Source organism: Strigops habroptila, chromosome Z (genome assembly GCF_004027225.2).
Source record: "Strigops habroptila isolate Jane chromosome Z, bStrHab1.2.pri, whole genome shotgun sequence".
Taxonomy (NCBI): domain Eukaryota; kingdom Metazoa; phylum Chordata; class Aves; order Psittaciformes; family Psittacidae; genus Strigops; species Strigops habroptila.
The window spans coordinates 3235808-3248946 of NC_044302.2; the positions used below are offsets into that span (position 1 = coordinate 3235808).

At 37.7% G+C, this 13139-nt stretch overlaps 1 protein-coding gene across 4 annotated transcripts in view; it reads right to left on the reverse strand.

The window, feature by feature from the left end:
- BANP (BTG3 associated nuclear protein) overlaps window positions 1-13139 on the reverse strand; it is a 153906-nt gene that overhangs the window by 70252 nt on the left and 70515 nt on the right. For all 4 annotated transcript variants that reach the window (XR_003989205.1, XM_030470514.1, XM_030470513.1 and 1 more), the window contains exon 8: window positions 8850-9017. Coding sequence is in view for 3 of the 4 variants with exons in the window: in XM_030470514.1 (XP_030326374.1) it covers window positions 8850-9017 (168 nt within the window). In the remaining variant the exon portion in view is untranslated. The remainder of the gene's footprint in view (window positions 1-8849; window positions 9018-13139) is intronic.

Here is a 13139-nt window from a genome sequence, read left to right on the forward strand (position 1 = left end):
AGTTTTGCAGCACATGTGACAAATTCAAGTAGACACAGCTAGGAAAAAACCTTAAAATGTCCCAGTATCATACTAATATCATATTAGTATCACACTAAGATTCTGCACCACTCCTAGTTTTCTTCCTTGGTTTTTTTTATATAAGACATCTTGGGACTGTCAGAAAAGGTTTTTAGAATAACGCATTGTTTGAAGAAATACTTTTTACACACACACAGAGTTCATCTAAATGATTTTAATATTCTTCTTTTACTATGCCACAAAAATACATTGAATGAAATCTCTGAAGCATTAAGAGGTTTACAATTTTTCTAAATTATTTATTGCTCTGACAATGACTTCTATGCTGCAAGATAACGTAAAACGCATTAACATCCAACATGTAGTTAGATTCAATACCACAGGGCTTTCAATCTCTCCAAGTTCCGGAAACTATAATGAAAATATTTAAGAAACAGTGTCACTCTACTTCCACTGTAGATCATTTCCTTACAAGATTTTATGTATTGCTTAAATAAGCACCAGATAGGCCTCATCCTGCTCAGAGATGACTAATGGTTGCTATACTTTGATTTTTTAAAATGATCGGGTTTTTTAAACCAACACAGCAGGAAGCCATGTGTTATAAAATTTTAATACAGCTACTTAATACTCTAAGATTTATACTGAAAAGAGAATGTTAGTTTTGAAAGAATGAGCTTTATTCACTCATACAAGTATTTTAATGGAAATGGTCTTTAAAAAAATCGTCCATTCTTTGGGGGTTTTTTTTCATCCTGTCTGCAAATGTTTGTGTAAGAAGATAATTTTGGAGTTTTGTGTCTAAACATGGGGATTGGAAACTAACTCAAAACCACCAAGCTAGTATTTACTTACTTGTTGAAAGTTTAGTTGCTTAACAATTCAACTAGACAGCTCTAATGGATGTTAATCTGCAAAAACATAACTACAACCAGAACACTTTTGCAGTAATTGAGCAAAACATTAACAAGTACACGGTTTTGCTCTCTATTGGGCATCCATCTGTAATACTTTACATTTGACTAGGAGGTAACTGCAGAACGTTTATAATTTCTTAAATACAGTCCTGCTACTTACAGTGCTATTCCAATATCTCCTGCACTTCTGTCAACAGAAATTTGCTGTACAGAATTCCAGATGGGATTAACAAATCACAATTGCCAGAAAAGTCATGCACCTAGCAGGAAAAACTGCACCATCAACCAAATAATAGCATGATTTGTTCCAATTCTCATATTAGATCATGCTTTCCATTGGCAGTGGCTTTGCCATGGCCACTGAAAGGAAGAGATACTCCAGAAAGATCATTTATCTAAGCCTCATTGTCATTCACTTTTCCTCTCATTTCCATTACTTTAGTCCTAATAATATTTTATGCAATTAATTTTCTGTATTTTTTAGTAATAGCATTTTATGGATACTAAATGGCTAAGTAAACCTGCTGTTACTTATCTTGCTTCTTACAAGCTACCACTAGTCCATTCGTTGTCATTTTGTCTTTCCATCATGCTGCCCAGTCCCCCAATATATAATTCAACAGCCGAGCTGAGTTAAAACTCAACCTCTGGTCAAACCAGTGTCCAAGTCCATAATCCTTCATTTCAATGTGTGTGTATACACACACATGTACAGGCATAACTTCATATACTCAAACATAGAGAACAAATGTAAATACACACAAAGAGCAAAACTGGACCTGGGACACAAGCAAGGAAAGATGTGTTTCACTTATAGATTTAGTAACTCTCTAACAGCACTCTTCCTGAGCTTACACTTACGGTTACACAAACTGCAGTGCTGTACTTCTGAGAAAACACGAAGACTCATTTACAATGAGTATTTCTTTTCTGATTAAGTTATGCAATGAAACAGTACCAAAGAAATAAGAGCTGCAGCAGATATATATTTACATATATATTATATCCACATATTGGAATATATTTTTAACTATAAAGGCCAAAAGCCTTTATTTGTAACCCATCTTTTCCTTCAGAGATGCCAGAAATTATTATACTTAGCAGAGGTAGGAACAGCAGACACAGACTGAATGCAGTCATACTGTACATCTCACATGGCCACTCAGAAATAGATTTCAGTTTGGCTTCACTGCAACAACCACAGTTGGGTTTTCTTTCTTATTTTGTTGGATTTTGGTGGGGGTTTTTTTATTCTTAGGAAGAAAGAAAAGAGGATTCAACAGTGTCTAAAAATAAAACATCCTTTATAAGTATTGTTTTTCCCCTCTAAATCTCTGACCAGACAAAAGTAATTATTTATCCATTTTTAAACATTCCCCATTAAAAACAAACACAAACATGAATAGCACAAGGCTTGAACGGAGGATATGTCAACTGTTATAAATCACTATCATGTAAACTATCTAGCCTCACATTTACAACTTTGATATATTTGAGAATCCCTGGCACCAAGAACCTACACAGCTGAACTCCTGCTTTGAAATTTTCCACTGTACTGGTTACAAAGGGGTACTTTGACATGAACAAACAGCTTATGCAGTGCTACTACTGAGGATGTTTTCCCTGATGTTCCCAAAGCACCCTCCGCTACATGGAGTAGCCTGGGAGCTACCCATGGAATGGAGGATGCTGCACTGACTATTACACGGGTGATTAAGTTATGATACAGGGGGGAAAAAACCCAACTGAAACATTCCTTCCTCCCAAGTTGAAATTGGACCCGCTACATTTTTCCTATTTGGTTACTGTGTGTGCTTATGAGCTGTAAAGTAAATTTAGCCTAAGTGAGTTTGTCTTCTCAGATGAATGTTCAAGAGTTGGCAAAATCACCCCCGCTGAAGCAGTTACTTCTGTCACATCTCTCAATGCTGGTGTTCCTCAGACTCTGCTGAGCAAGATGAGATTTGTCAAACAAACATCATTTGTAACTGCTTCAAGATGTGTGTTTAATTCTCAACCAAGATCAGTTTTAAAATTTCTCACTTCAGAAGCAAAACCTTTGGCGTTTTCTAATTCTTTCCTAATCTACTTCATAGTTATCAGTTGAGCATCTGGCTTCACATTTTGGAAGGAAATGTAGGAGGTACAGATTCTGTAGCAGAGGGATTCAGGCTTGCTCTCCTTATGTGTTGTTATTCAAAAGTTTTTTCCTGGTGTATAGACCTCTCAGCCTGACACTTCTACTTCTTGCTTCCTTGATGTGTAGTCCTAGCAAGGAAAGGTTAATAGCCAGAGATAACAAAGCAGTCCTCAAACAAAAAGCAGGGAAAACACCATTACTGAACAATTAATAGAAATAAAACTGTACCTTGTAAACCATTACCTCTACCTCACTCATCCAGTGCTAAATGCCTCCAATTCTGCAGAACAGCTTTGAAGATTTGGCTGCACATTTGGTTTTGTATGTGATATCTCAGCATAGGCTGAGCACTTCTACATATAAATCCCAAAGTCATAGAACTAATTAAAAATTCCAACATGGAAAACTGTGATAACAGCTTTAACAATCTTAAGAGAAATTAAAAGAAAGGGAGAAGGCACTCTTCAATTAATCCTCCTCCCAAAAACCTCATTTCCTAGTGCCTTCCCTCCATAGACTGCTAACATTTTTAAAATTAGTATCTAGCTAAATTATCATGGCAGTCATGTGTACAACTTGTCAGAAAAAGGAAAAGAAGAGAAGAACACACATTAAGCACCAACGTGCTGGCACTGAGAAGAGCAGAGCAAACCACTGCAATTAATACCTCAATTCCAACAAAAGGCAACAGCTTCAAACAGAAAAGCCAGATAAAATAACTGAACCCAACTTCCGTCTAAATATAACAGTCTGCTACTACAACTTTATGCAACCCATAAATCTTGTGGCTACTGTAGAGCTTCACAGTTCACACGTAAAACAATCTCAATTAATATCTTTGGGGGCAAAGGACAGAGAAGACGTGTTTGTTCATATTTTCCTGCTGTCTTCCTTGAACATGTTTTTGTCAGCAGATCCGTTCCTTTTGAGCTCTTAACACTTGAACAGTATCACAGAATTACAAGGCCAAAAGCTTGTAAGGCTACGTAAGGACCATGGCCTCAACCTCCTGCTTTTCTACATCATCTGTGTAGCTAATTTTTCCGTATGATAAAAAGAGCAAAGAGGAAATCTGTTATCACTTTCAGCAGCACAACTCAAACCAAAGCCACGTGTTACATAAACTTTTATGCACAACAAGCAGAAAGAGCTTTTGACATATCCAACAAGTACATAAGAATGAAGCTCAATAATAGCAATCCTCCTTAGATGTAAATGCTCAAAATTATTTATTGTGCATGCAATAACTCATAAAAATCATGAAACTGCAGAACAGCTGAGCTTGGAGGTGACCTCTGGAGATCATCTAATCCAATGGCCTTCCTCAAAGCATGGACGACCTGAAGTGATTGCTTCAACCTGCGTCCAGGTGGATTTTGACTGTCTCCAGGGACAGTGTCTCTGCAACTTCTCTGGGTAACCTGTTACTGTGTTCGACCACCCTCAAGATTCCTCAGACCCAGAGAAATCAAAGTCAGGTCACAGGCAGGTAAGTTTTAGGCTACTACTTTTTTTTTTTTTCCCCCCTAATGAGGCAAATTAATTGCTGTTAAAAAGCAGGTCTGGAAAATCAAGTCCCCTAATTCACAGGGGAGGATGTCCAGCAAAGCAGTGACCAGACCAATTTTAAACTATTTCAGGAAAAATATTTTAAGTATTTTTTTTAATGATACATAGAGATGTTAAAAAATTTTCTGTGTCAAATAGAAAATACTAAGTTATTCTACACTTTTAGCATACCAGCATTTAAGAAAATATTCTTTAACACAGAGAACTGTACTCCTTTGCAACACTTGAAGGAAAGTGCCAATAAATCTTCTCCTGTATTATTATGATACGACATATAGAAAGTTATCTTGCAATTATCAGCCCCTAGAGGTAACTGATGAAAAATATTATTTCAAGCCAATCAAATACGACATTTTTGGATTTAAGTCTTTTTTTTTTTTTTTTTTTTTTTGTTGCACTTCTTGGTCATAATTTTAAGTACTACAATCACAAGTTCAGAAGTGGAAAAACCCTACCAAAGTCTGGAAAAAGTTCAAACAGGAACGTGGTGTTCGTTCATTCATGCTCAGGACATTGAAATCAGATTTAAACCTCTTAATGATGCTTTCAGAACAGCTCAGCTGCACAGCAGACACTGTGATACTATGCATTTACTGAAGGCATCTGTTGTTGATGGCAACAGTGCATCTTAAGAAGTGCTCTCTGAAGACTATGGGAATATCTTCTAGGGTAAACATTAAACCTTCCCTAGGAAATGATCATAATTTAGCTAAGCACAATGGGTTTAAGCTATCCTGCAGATAGCTTAGGTTTATCATATTTAACCTGGTAAAAGAAGGGAAGGCGTGTGTAAATCTTCCCCCCACGTGGCATCATCTGAAATGCTCACAAGAGGTGAAATGAAAGCACTTTCCTACTGAACATGTGCAACACCACTGGTGTTTCTGAACTACCAGACAATCTGATAACACCCTTACCTTAAGGTGCCCAGTGGCCTAGTCTGAGTACTAACAGAATCACGCTCCAACTGATCCAACTAAATCATTACAGCTTCTCTGAACAGAAGCCAGTCTTCCACTGAGAAAGTGGAGCCAAAGCTTTTCAGAAGAGCTCAGAGGACATTGTGCAAGATACTATACGGCATATCCCTGCAGCCTTCACAGTGTAGATACAACACAGGGGCCATTCACAATCCTTTAAGAGCCTTTTTTTTTCCATTATATCTTTTGTGCAAAGCAGCTACTACACTCCACTCAACAGATAAACTACTCAAATACCTGTAATATGTGCATTAACATGCAGCAACATACTACTCAGTGAAACCAAACAGGTATTCTTCCTCAGAGAGCAGCAACCACAGTGGGGTGGAGACATGACATAAAGCACTTAAAAGCTGATCTTAATAACTATAACTAACGATAGCGGGAAAGACAGTTTCTCAAGTAGCTGTGTTTCAGACTGTTAAAGGCTCACCTTAAATTGCCCCCTGAAACAAATGCTACCATAAAAACTGTCTGGGTTCATATGTAACACTTTAAAAAGCCATATTTGACAGCTATGTTGTCATAACTGTGAAATACAGACCTCCTTTGCTTCAGAGCTGTGAAATATTACTTCTCTTTCTTGCTAGCTGGCAGCAGGAATTCTGCTATATCCACTGTACAGTGTGTATAATAAGGAACAGATGCCTGTGAATTATGATGCTGTAATTCCACTGAGGGGTTCCAGGGATGTGAAGCCACAAAGGCAAAGTCTAAGCAGTTCATGAAGTTACCTGAACAGAGCAGTGGAATTACAGCCCTGTCATGCAAAAGTTACCTTTTAAACATGTGGGAATCTTCTGTTTCTTTCCCGTTGCATCTTTTCTTCTCTTTCTTTTCCCTATATGCTTATTCAGCCTCTCAACCCACTTTCCTGTTTTCCTCATACCTCCTCTTGTTTCTTCAGGTGAAATACCATTCCCACCTGATTTAGGAATGCAAGTTAGTTTTGCAAAGGACCACCTGATTCTGGAAAAGTGGTCTGTTTTTCTAAAAGCTTTTTCACCATGGGTGCAAATGCAGTGGTGAATTTATCTAACATCTTTATGGCCTCCCAGAAAATGATGCCAACGACATTCTGAGTAAGAGCAGTATTTTAAAGAAAATTAACAAAAGATTCTGGATCCATGGGAACATTTTCACATACCGTTACCAGAGGCAGCTGTTAATGTTATTGCCGGTACTCTGCTTTTGGCTGCACAGCCTATACAGTCCTGCCAATGACATGCCAAGACGCCTCAGCTGAACTTCATCATCTTCTGGACCAAAGACATCTTTATAAGGACATGCAGCCACTTCTTTGCTATTAGGGGACACACACAGGCAGCCCAAAAACTCCTGGGAAAATCATGGATGTTGATGTACCACTGGCAGCCAGCTCAACTTCAGCTGAATGACCGAGCCTGGGCACACAACCCAAAACACCAAGGTGGCTCTTGCAGGACCAGCCCATAAGAGTCTGTACCCACTACTCCCACCTGCCCAGACAGCACACTGCTGAAATCCGAGGAGTTAATTCACATGTCCCTGTACCCATAGAACAATTTACACATCAATCAGGTTAGTGGAAATGCATGGGAGGGGAAATCTGAGTTTTCAGCTTAACAACAACAACAACAACAAAAAAAAAAAGCAAACCAAAAAAACAACCCACAAAAAACAAACACCAAAACTTGTTATCTCATGGCCGCCTGAAGACAAGAATTCATTGAGCCTGAGTATGTTTTACATCTCTACACAGGTCTTCCCAAATCTCCAAAGCAGGAGATTAAAGATTATTTTTTAATCATAGATCTTAACAACAGCCATGGAGCACAGTCTAATGAGCACAGGCCCATAATATCTACTTACTACTGCATTTTTATTCTAAAATACTGACTGCTTAGAGACTGAAAATAAAAATCCCATTAACATATATGGCTTATGGTTATCATTATGTTGATTAGTTGTTTTAATTTGAGAATTTTGGATATGATTCGCAGTTCCAACACATAAAATTTTCCATTGAAAGCAGATTTTGGCATTCTTTGCATGAGATACAGTGGTTAGTGTTAACATGCAACCAAAAATTTTATGCAGGCAAATAAACTTACTTCCTTTTCTTTGGGCTCGCTTCCAAAACACTGTTTTTAATATATGACGTACAAATGTCCCATAACACTGCTTTATATTAAAAGCATGAGCCAGAAACGTCCTATGAGAACACTTCTTAGGCCAGTATTTTTCATTTGTTATTATTATTCATGTCTACATACCTATATGGAAATATAGGATCACCTACAACATATTTAAATTCTTCAGAGGAAAACACTTCAGGAACAAAATTTAGCACGTCCTACTAAATGGTGTGAACGCACCAAGGAAGATTTATTCACTTGACTCCTCTTATGAATGTCAGTTGCAGAAAGATTTTGACCCTCTACTGAAAAAAATTACCATGGTAAAAAAAAAAACAAACCCGTATCATAGCATGAAGCTGCACATGCTTCAGTTAAGACGTGGAGATGGATGTTCTCAAGCATCTCAGTGTAGCCAGGCATTCAGATAACGTACAAACCCACAAAGCCAATTTCTCGCTCTGGAATGTACTACACTCATTTCCAGCAAATCCGTAGTTTACTACTGGTTTAGAGACAGACTCTTTTCCTCCTTCTTGTGAACACACACATACACACATCTCACTTCCTTTCTAGGATCATTAACGCACCGCAATCAGGGGCGTGACTGCAATTTGTAGATGAAACAGGATTAGAAGCTCATCCTACCAGTGATCTACTTTGATACAAGCACCACAAGGTTGGTGGAAGCCAACCACCCCAGCTGGCGCTTGGCTTTCACTGAAGGCCCATGATGATTTAACTACAAATGGATAGCTTCACTTAGTACATGGATACACTCCTTGAGAAGCACTACAGATAGACACACAATGTAATAGACAGGCCTCTTCGCCAATGATAAATGGTACTTCCAAAAAAAAAAATGTGAGAATATAAAATCAACTCTGAAACTTCAATTGGGAGAACATGGGTTTCTCTATTTATCTTTGTTATGCAAAAATATCCACATTTTTAGGTACTACACACACCTGTTGTAAATATAACTAAGATCAAGCTAATTTTCAGGTATATTGAAAAACAAATGGCATTATTGCCCTAACTTTCAACTTCTGTTGGGGTTGGTTTGGTTACTGTGGGTTGAGGAGAGGGTTGTATATTTTTTTACCTGAACCACTGTAAGATGATGATGAAGGTGTTCGTCTTGAAAAGCTTTTCACAGCAAGACTCTGCCCTCGTTGTTTCCGCCTCCAAGCTGTTCGGCACTTGGAGTCTATGCTTTGCTTGATTCTGTACCAGTCAGATTCTGTGATCCCGAATTTGTAAAATAGGTGACCTGTAATTAGAGAAAAACATAAAGAGCTGAAAATCAGTAAAAATCTGTATTTTTTCCAGAAAAGATGGCACACACTGTCACACACACAAGGTGTCGTCCTTGAACTGCCTAAAGGAATACAATGACATCATGAAAAAAGTCAAAGCCATAGAGTGATGTGATTTCAAGAACGATTCACAAAATTAAATAACCATAAGTAACAAAATTGAGTAACCATACGGTTACGTATTTTTAAAGATCAGAATATTAGAAATTTCCTAATCTACACTTCTGTCCACGGAAACTGCACTACCACATTCAGGCTGTGCAACACTAACCAACAGAAGGATCCACCACTTCAAAGCCAAAACTAGAAAAAGATTTCTTTCTCACTGGTAGTGCCCCACAATATGTATACATCTGGTAAGTAGGAAGCCGTATAAAGCTCTCTATAAAAAAAAGGGCAAACCCTCTTTCAAATCTCAGTTCAAAATTCATCAGAATCCAATAAAAACGCAATACAAAATTAGAATCCTCTGAAAATGCTACTGCTAGTATTAAGTCATTTAAAGAGCCACATTACACCCTTTCCAGCCTTTGGTGCTAAGTTGCCAAACTGTTAAACAAACACAGCGTTCGCTCATGAGTTGAGCTGAGTATTTTGAAACCAAGCTCATACAGACTGAGTCCTGCTGCCAACTCAAACCACGTTCATTATGATATGCACCCGAAAGGGAAGCCCAAGAAACAGAGGGAGCAAAAAGACTATTTCAGGTATGACAAGAAATACTTGTTTCAACATCTGGACAAAAGGCTTTAAAACTGGGGAAGGAAGCGTTGTGCATTGTCAGCTGTTTCAAGGTCCTCCTCATACTGCTAAATACTTTTACTGTTTTATTGTAAGCTTCCAAGTGCTTTAGAGTTTGCATAAAGCATCAACAGTTGAGAGCATCTGCCTGTATGTTAAGAGAAATTTATAATCCACGTGGCTGCAGAAAGGAAAAAACACACTTGAAAAAGTAAACCCGAAGGTTCAAACCCCAAGAATTCAAACAGAACTATGTGAACATTTATAACATTCTCTAAAACTTCAGTACTTATACACTTTCCAGATTTAGGTGTGCAATACTGCAGTTAAACATTCCAAAGCTATAATAAATGCTTTTACTCAACATGACTATGCTTGAAAGATCTCTTTAAGATTCGTATTTTCCTTTTGGTATCAGACAAACGATTTGAAGCCTACAGCCACAAAATTCCAGTTTCACACAAACGAAGAGCTTTGTACTTCCTTTGTATTACAAATGAGCCCAGTCTCCTCAGAAACTGCAATTTGTAGGTTATTAACACAGTCAAGCACAGTACTTTATCTCTTATGTCATCATAATTTTTTAAACACATTTATTTTTCGATGCTCCAAATAATATTTTCTATAAACTGTTCAATAAGCAGTTTGAAATAAAGTAGAGAACATACAGAAGGAAAACACTGGCATCAAAAACCTAATTCAAAATCACTTTAAAGGCCCCGAGATTTCTCACTGGCAAGCAACAGCAAGCATGTTACTTAAGAGATTTCTTTACAACCCCTATATTATGTGTCCAAAAAGGCAGTGGGAGTAGTAAAGGAGGAAAACCTACTGAAATTATCTGCTGCTGTGCAAGTTCCCTTTCCATAGGTGTCAGCAAAAGGAAAGCACATTCTGCATTGTGAATACCAAGACCACATTTCTCAGCGTAATCTATTACTAATATGCACTACACAGAGAAATGCATTTATAAATGTCTGTAGAAGTGTCCAATAAAAATAGTTGTGCTTTAACTCTTTATACGATTTCAGCTGTCAGTACCTACAAAAGTTCTTGTGTAGTCCTACATAAAACACAGTCGCATGCTCTGTGGTGCTTTTAAAAAGTGTCCATATTTCATTTATAAATACATTTTAATGACTTTCACACTGTATGCTGCTCTGTCTGGAGACGTGACTGAAGCAATTGTAGGTCAGAGAAAACTCTCAGAAAAGCAGTCTAGCTAGGAATTTGACCTATTACAGTGTAATCCATGGGATATTCCAAGATGTCGCTTAATTCAAAGAGAAAACAAAAGCAATATAAATTAGTTGAGAAAAGACACCTCAGATGCAGTGAGCTGTGCACATGAGAAGACCCAAGCCGTGTAGGACAAGAGCTTGAGAAAGATGATGAATGGCAGAATTGTGACATTAAACATCCCAGAAATTGCTCTCTTGAGGGAAGACAGGAAATGACCTTCTACTTACTGATCACAAATGCTATCATTTAATCAATGCAATAAGGAATGGCCATGAAATACTGTATAGAGACACCACTACCTTCATGGAGAGAACATGACTTCAGAGGAAAGCATGGAAAAATCAATAACTAGCTAAAAAGGGTAGAGTCAGACAAGAAGATTTTAGGCTCGAAAAACCCAAGACATCAGGCACAGACTGTCAAAGCCAGGTGTGCTTATTTCTATTCCCTTCTTCATGAAATTCCTACTTCGCTGTTATGGTGGTAGAAGGTGTAAAGCTGGTCTAGACGAAAGGCCTGCTGTTCGCACAGATTTTTACCATAACTACCTACTTGGTCACAGTAACTGCATGTGCAAATTAGGCATGAAAAATTAGCCTTTAAGTACAAAGGTAGTTGATATAAAGGTCAAACGAATTTCAGATGTATAAATCTATCCAGTTGGTATTACAATCTAAAACGTTATTCTTCAAATAGGTCTTTAGAAACCACATTTCATAACAGTCCACCGATGACTGAGGAAAAACCTAATGCTAACGACAGCAGAGTATTTTTTAAGTAGATAAAAAGTTCACCATAACATCAGAAATATGATTTACCTGTAGTAGAGATATATCCCAAAAACATGTGCAAACAATATTTGAAAACTGGAGCATGCTGACTTTCTGTTCTCTACCCATAAATGATCACACGCAGGAGAGCAGTCAGCTGTCTCATTCTGAGTATGTCAAACACCAAACAAAGTCAGAAAGGCAGCAATAAAGCAAGATTCTGCAAATGAGGCATTTTAACTTGGGGAAGTCCGTATTAGAAAAGACAGAAATTCTTCTGTGAAAAGGGATTTGACTTTTTTCGGAACATCTGCTAGTCAAAAGCAGCATGAAGCATTGTAATTTGTAAGCAGCACAGTATCTATGAGGCACATAACCCTGATAAAACACATTAAAAACAAATACATTTGGCAATATAATTCAGCACTTTGGCAAAAAGACAACAGTATTTTGGAAGACAGATGCACTTATACAAGAGAAGTGAAGTAAAGGATTTAGATCATCTAAGGATGCCTGACCGTGTTTTTAGCAGTCTTTTTATTTAGAACAATGGATGGTTGCAGTAACATTCAAAACAAAGGATGTGCTTGTTTTTAAACACCGAGGGTCCAAAGTTTGCTTGCTTTGGAAACCTCGCTTCCTAAACAAAGCTTTATGAAAACATACCAGAAACTTAAAAATAGTTCAGTTATTTAATAAGTTGCAAGGGCTTGAGTACTTTCTATAGACCAGATATATACTAGCACCAGCTTACTAGACAAAAAGGTCTGCACAAAGAATTCCCAAAGACACAGGCTTTCTGAAACACACGGAGAGGAAATCACCTTGATTCGCAAGCCAGAACCAGTGTTCAAATCCCATCAAGCAAAAGCTTAGGAGGAAGGCATGTGTGCATTAGAAAAATTAAACAAGTCAGCTTTAAAAGCTGACAGGTGCATCACACTAAGTTTTCCCTTCCTCATCCTGTATTAGAAACACAGCACATTCCTGCCAAAGTTCCTATAAAACTGTAACACGACTGACATACGAAGATCTAGAATGCTTTTTGTGCACCGCAAAACAAATCTTTCTGTGGTTCAAGGAAAAATAAAGCTTGGAAATGCAGTGAAGACAATCTGGTACAAACACAAAGATCATCATGGCAATGATGCCTGAATTACATACTTCCAAACTTTTGGAGCATCTACTGTACAAAACAGGGGGAGAAAGGATTGGGTTTGTTTAAAAAACAGGGATAATTAGGAAAAAAGAAAACTCTGTGAAAACAACGTTTCTGAGAAAGTAATCCACACTTTCTTAAAGGTCAGAAGTCAGCAGACGAAG